At 36.7% G+C, this 7,118-nt stretch overlaps 1 protein-coding gene across 1 annotated transcript; it reads right to left on the bottom strand.

The window, feature by feature from the left end:
- Nucleotides 1-973: 973 nt before the first annotated feature.
- Nucleotides 974-2,679, bottom strand: LOC112749515 (GDP-mannose 4,6 dehydratase 1). The gene has a single exon (XM_025797787.3). It carries the CDS (start codon nt 2,383-2,385, stop codon nt 1,285-1,287), a length of 1,101 nt encoding a protein of 366 aa, XP_025653572.1. The 5' UTR covers nt 2,386-2,679; the 3' UTR covers nt 974-1,284.
- Nucleotides 2,680-7,118: the final 4,439 nt, after the last annotated feature.

The raw sequence follows: 7,118 nt of genomic DNA on the forward strand, positions 1-7,118 counted from the left end.
TTTTCATTTTCTGTTTTTATTTTTAGTATTTTTTGTTTTTTAAATTTTGTGAAGAAAAAAATAAAAACTGTAGATGAAACCAGAAAACAGAATTTTATTATTTTCACAGTTTTCACTTTTTCATTCATAAAATTCAAAAAACAAAAAGGAAAAGTATAGGTAGACAATGAAAATACTAAACAATGTGAACAATAGATATATCAGATGTTCATTTCACTAGGTGTGTACGAATGGTTATTCTAATATTAAAATTTAGGTGAGTAATTTAGAGGTGTAGTGTGTTTTTATTTGATTAGTGGTTGTTGTTGTTCAAAAAAATCATTGGTTACCTAGCATAACCCAAACAAAAAACACTGAAAATAAAAACGCAAACCAAATACATCCTAACAATGTTGTTTTCCATATTTGGTTGGTATAAAATGTGGTAACCTCAACTGCAACATGTGCACATGGCCACTTTCTTTGTGATACACTTTGCTAACGGCGTTTACAGTCATGTTTTTCTTGTCGACGGGAGCAATGATGTTACACATGAAGTTGTATTATATCGGCCATGCAAAATTGTAGTTAATATGTTGTTGATGATTGTCTTATAAAATCAAAAGAATAGACACAGCCAACAGTGTGGAAAAAGACATGAAAGGAGTACACGAGAAAATTGGATCAAACACACATGAATCATGCAGAGCATTGTCACCGGATGCAGATTTCGGATATGATGATCCCTAAAGTCATATAGTTATAGATTACAGAAACGAATCATGCAGATTACATATGAAGTGTCACGGAAGATAACTAACCGAATGCTCCCAGTCCCATCGATCTAGGATCCAGCCAAAGTAATAGAGACAGAGATTTAGCCCTTTTTTATTGACTATAGACAGACAAACTAATTCAAATGACGAAATCGTGCAGTAAAACTAATAGTAGAGCATCCTGAGGCCTACAGTAGATGAAAGCAAAGTAAAGAAAGTATGGGAAAAGGAGCATTGGATAGAATGAATTGAATTCGAGGGGGTTACACGTTACCGCGATATTATATCAAGCAATGCACTTCTTACAACAGTAAGACAACCCCAAAACCAAAACGTACTCATAGATTTATAAACTCTCTTAAGCTATGATGATGAAATTGAATCATTTAACAAGAACAGAATTATATGACTAAAACAGAGAAAAAAAAGTTCCTTAAATTAAATTAAATTTGTGGCAATATTGATCTAAACTGAAAACAAAACCAGAAAAGAAAAAAAAATGAAGAAAGGGAGTAGGGAGTGTAGCAGATCAAGGTTGTTGCTGAGCATCAATGTAGCCAGCATCAACAAGAACCTTCTCCTTCTTAGCCAACTCAACATCCTGATCGACCATCATCTTGACGAGCTGCTCAAAGCCCACCTTGGGCTTCCACCCAAGCACCTTCTTGGCCTTTGTAGCATCACCCTTGAGGTTATCCACCTCAGTGGGCCTAAAATACCTCTTGTCAATAGCAACATGGTCCCTCCAATTTAGGCCCACATGACCGAACGCCACCTCCAGGAACTCTTCGACGGTGTGAGACTCCTCGGTGGCCACCACATAGTCGTCGGGCTTCTCCTGCTGCAGCATCAGCCACATAGCCTCCACGTAATCCCCGGCGAAACCCCAATCCCTAGAAGCCTGAAGATTCCCCAAGAAGAGCTTTCTCTGAAGCCCGATCTTGATCCGGCCCACGGCCCGCGTAATCTTGCGCGTCACAAAATTCTCACCTCTGCGAGGAGATTCGTGGTTGAAGAGGATGCCGTTGCAGGCGAAGATCCCGTAGGCCTCGCGGTAATTGACGGTGTACCAGTGCGCCGCGCACTTGGATGCAGCGTAAGGGGATCTCGGGTGAAACGGTGTGGTCTCGTCCTGAGGGGGTGGTGTGGACCCGAACATCTCCGAGGATCCCGCCTGGTAATACCGGATGTGCGAGCGCCCAGTGGCGGAGATGTGGGAGCGCACGGCCTCCAGAAGGCGGAGGGCCCCGGTGGCGACGACGTCGGCGGTGTAGTCGGGGATCTCGAAGGAGACGGCGACGTGGGACTGGGCGGCGAGGTTGTAGACCTCGTCGGGGAGGATGGTGTCGAGCCAACGGCGGAGGGAGGAGGCGTCGGAGAGGTCGGCGTAGTGGAGCTTCATGCGTGCCTTGTGGGCGTTGTGTGGGTCCACGTATATGTGCTCGATCCGCTGCGTGTTGAAGTTGGAGGAACGGCGGATGAGGCCGTGCACCTCGTAACCCTTCTCCATCAAGAATTCCGTCAGGTAGGAACCGTCCTGACCCGTGATTCCGGTTATCAGAGCCACCTTGCGTTGCGACGGCGGAGTGGCTTCGCCGTTGGGGGCGGATCCGGATCCGCTGGACGACATTGATGGAGAAGTGTGAGTGAGTGAGAGTGAAGATCTGGGGGAATGGAGAATATGAGTGAAAGAGAGTGCGAAGAAGATGGTAATTTATGGAGAATGGATAGAGAGAGAGAGAGAGAAGAGAGAGAGAAGGAGAGACGCGGTTGTTTGTGTTTGACAGTGGGAGGTGGGGATATCAGAAATGGGAGTCAGAAGATATTAATCCTGCTCATCCTCTGTAAAAGTCTCACTGTCCTCCGATGTTTTAATTGTAATTCATTCTTAAGCCTTTGATTGGCAAACCAAAACAAAACAAATGAATACAAAATAGGCAGTACAAATTTAACTTTAAGCAAAATCCAATACAATTTCCAATAATTTTTTTTTTTTAAGTTAGGAGTGGGACTCAAATCTGTAACATTTAAGTGAGTATAAAAAAATTATGTCATTTGATTAATCAAAAAAAATATTTGCTTTAATATTTTAAATATGAACAAATTTTTATTATCATATCCATTTTTTATTTTTTTATTTCATTAAATTATTTAGTTCAAGTCAATTTCTTATGTGCCAATGAGTTATAACTCAAATGGCATAATCTCTCCATACTCAATTAAGAGGTTGCGGGTTCGAGTCTCCTATCTTTGGTAAAAAAAAAAAAATTCTTATGTTAGATATCAATTGAATACATGAACAAATAAGTTTGTACATTAAATAATTATTTTGGTAAAGACTAGATGCAATCGATTTTACGTGAAGTTGATAGTTAAGAGTCGTTAGATGAAAATTTAGTCAAATCAGTTAAATCATCTAACAGCTCTTGATTATCAACTTTACTGAAGTCGACTGTACTTGAGTTTCCACTAATTATTTTTTATTATAGAAGATTTTGACGCAGACAAAATTGACCACGAAATATTTAAATAAATTTAATAACCATCAAAGTTTATTTTTGTGTTTTGTTTCAATGAGTTCTGAGCACTCCCTTAAGATTTCGGTAGAAGAAATTGATCTTATGAAAGAAAGCATTAAAAAAGTTAAAGTACGAGAAGAGGTGGACCCTAATCCCCCCAAAGAACCTTACGATGATCGATGATGAAACCTAAACTACTATGAAAACTTCTTATAAAGAATTGTTACTGGAAGTTCTAGGCAATGGAATGGATGATATTAAAGATTTTTCGGAAGACATTGAAGAAGACTAACCTAATCTTGAGGACAAGTGGTACAAATTAAAAGGGACGAAGACGACTCTGTTAAGGATACTGTCTTTGACCCTTGTCCAATTATTCAAGTTACAAAGGATGACTTTCATAAATGACGTAAACCATGACACGCTGCTCTCATGGTCAAAGTTCTTGAAAAGTGAGTGGGATTAGAATTTATGGAACAACGCCTCAATAGAGATTGGGTAAAGAAATGTAAGATTAACGTCATTGATATGGGTCGTGTTTACTTTTTTGTTCATTTTTCATATCAAGAAGACTACTGCCATGCGCTACTGGATGGTCCGTGAATGATTATTGGACAATATCTTATAATGCAAAGGTGGAGACTTTTTTCTGTCCTTTGAGAATCAAGTGAAGAAGATCGAAGCTCGAATTCTTATCCTTAGCTTACCCATTGAACTATATAACCATCATTTTATCTGGCATGTTGGATCCACTATTATTACTATACTAAAAATAGATTGCGCAACCTCCATTCACTATTGGAAAAAATTTGCAAGAATATGTATGGAGATTGATTTGTCAAAGAAGCTAGTGCCGAGAATATCAGTCCTTGAAACTATTATCAACATTGAGTATCATGAGTTACATCTCATGTGCTACATTAAGTATCAGGGATTACATCTCATCTGATTCAATTGTGGCAAGTATGGTCATTGATTGGAAGAATGCAGTGAACCACCAGAGGATAGTGGGTTTAACAAGGAGGTCGAAACCGCCGACAAAATGGGGTAGGATAGGGGTAATCATGATCCATGAATTATTACTAATCCTAGCGAGAATTAAGGAGCTCAAAACTACTCAATCATTAGCAAATATTCTCAAGATCCCTAAACTTTGGATCGTGGATGATGGTCAAACGCTCTAATAGAAGAAAGTCTGATAAGGGTGCAGTTAATAGTAAGGACTTACTTATTAGAGATAATGACCAACCTAGTTTGGAAAGAAATAATTCTAATCAAGAATGCAATAACGAAATAGGGTCCAAGTTTAATGTCTTGAATGCATAGCATGAAGAGAAATTTGTCGCTCATGAAGATCACGTAGAGGACCCAAAGAATGAAGCCATGCATGGACCGGTTATTGTGAAAAAAGAAGCTCAAATATATTCTAGCACTATTTTCCCAACCTATACAAAAGTTTTGAGAGTTGGTGCAGACAAGAATTTTCAAGACAACAAAAAATAATTTTTTTTTTCTTTGGACCCAATGTAAAAGGTAAAATATCTAAAATAAAAAATAAGAGTAATGACTTATGCAATTTAATCTTGAACATTTTTACTGATCTTTCTAAAGTCAAGGAAGTAAATGAAATTTTAATTACTCTAATTTTTAAAGTGGATGCAGCCACCAGTCTCAAGCAAATACGCCCAATAAGATTGTGCAACGTTTCTTACAAAGCTGTGACTAAAATTCTTGCTACTAGATTCAAAAAGGTGATGGTAAGTTGGTCTCCCCAACCCAATTATTATTATTGTTCAAGAAGTCATCCAATCTATAAAGAACAAAAGAGAAAAAGAAAGATTGATAATTATCAAGCTGGATCTTGAGAAAGCGTATAATAAACTAAAATAGAGTTTCATTAAAGATACCTTACTTGATATTGAGTTTTTTCCGCAGTTCATTGATTTGGTTTGTTCATGTATTTCTACTACTAAAATAAGGATCTTATGGAATGGTGAGGCTCTGGATGAGTTTTTTCTCTCCAGATGTATAAGGCAAGACGACCTATCTCTCCATATATTTTTGTCTTCTGTATGAAAAGATTGTTTCAATGGATTTCAGCAGCTGTCGAACATGAGTTTTTGAAACCTATTAGACTTATGAAAGATAGATCCAAACTCTCTCACTTATGCTTCACCAACAACCTCATCCTTGTCGAGGTTTCTATGGAATAAGCAAAGATCATTAATGGATTTCTTGATGCTTTCTATACAATAGGTTCGGTCAAAGAGTTAGTAATGAAAAGAACAGAATTTGTTTCTCAAGTAATGTTGGCATCAATGTGAGAACTGAGATTAGTGAAACTCTCCATTTTTCCAGAATATATGATTTAGAAAAATATCTTGGAGTCCCTCTGCTTTATTCCAGAGCATATAAGAAAACCTTCAATCGTATCATCAATAAGCTTAATTTCAAATTAAGTGGATGGAAGGCCACATCACTATCCCTTGGAGGAAGAACTACTCTGGTGAGATCTGTCATCTCTTTCCTTCCTAGTTATAATATGCAAACTGCTAAGTTACCTATTGCTACTTGTAATGAGATTGATAGTAAATACAAGCCGAACAAAGTAAGAAGATTCACCTTCTTAGTTGGAAGAAAGTTGCTGAACCTAAACATTCTGGAGGGTTAGGATTTCAATACGCTAAGGATCTTAACCATGCTTTCATGATGAAAGTGGAGTAGGGTCTTATAGAGAAACCGAATACCCTTTGAACTAGAGTTTTGCGATCTAAATACAAGTGTGGAAATGATATCATTCAAAAAGTAGCTAGGAGAAGCGATGATTTAAATCTTTGGAAGGGAGTTTATGCAGCTTGGAGTGATGTGGAACACAACACTGTTTGGAAGATTCGAGATAGTTTTAGGATAAATTTTTGGAAACATCATTAGATTCCCAAAATGGAAATACTGAAGGTTATGAGAACCGAACCGATTATCGAACCACTCTAATAATTGATTTACTGGTTCACTGGTCTAACCAGTCTAATCGTGGTTCAACCAGAAAAACTGTTTTAGAATAAAATAATAAATAAATTATAAATAAACATTATAAAATATAATTATAATCTAATATAAATATTAAAATATTCTCCAAATTTAAAACACTAGATGATAAACAAATTCATGTGAATGGTAGTCACTTTATAATAATAAACTAAAGATATTGTACATCATTCAAGCAACAATATTCTGGTTCCAACAAGACACACAGAATCATGTATGTGTAGTTCAGCACAAAGCTTATTTATTTATAGAAACTAAAAACACTATCAGCAGAGGGCAAAAGCATGATCAAACGGTAGAAGCCTAGAAAGGGCAGAGTCTTTGACAATTGTTATAGGACAAGTGATCACCCAAAAAAATCCATATAAAATAACAATGATAATATCGGCAAATAATATGATACATAACAAGATGGATGTAAGTATGTACAACTTCACCAACAAAACATTTTATACAGATCAAGACATACAATAATAGTGACATAGTGAGTTTAAGGTTTTACTTTTCCATAACACTTTTTGTGAAGAGAAAAAAAATACAAGTAATTGAGTGTTTAAAAGACAACATGTAAAAGTAGAAGAAACTACATTTCAACAAGTGAAATTTAAAAACAAATGCAAGGAAATATCAAATATGTTCCTTTTGTAGCACCAACAACTAATTAGTGCCAACAATTTCAACCAATAAAATCCAATAGTCCATTTAATGTCAACATTAGAATTGATCCACATACACAATTTCATTTCTATATTTCAAACAATAACAAGTATTAATTTGCTTGATTCTAATGAAATCAACC

The sequence above is a fragment of the Arachis hypogaea genome, chromosome 15 (genome assembly GCF_003086295.3).
Source record: "Arachis hypogaea cultivar Tifrunner chromosome 15, arahy.Tifrunner.gnm2.J5K5, whole genome shotgun sequence".
Lineage (NCBI taxonomy): Eukaryota > Viridiplantae > Streptophyta > Magnoliopsida > Fabales > Fabaceae > Arachis > Arachis hypogaea.

Coding starts and splice junctions, on each gene's coding strand:
- LOC112749515 (XM_025797787.3), bottom strand. CDS start 2,385: ATGTCGTCCAGCGGATCCGGATCCGCCCCCAACGGCGAAGCCACTCCG.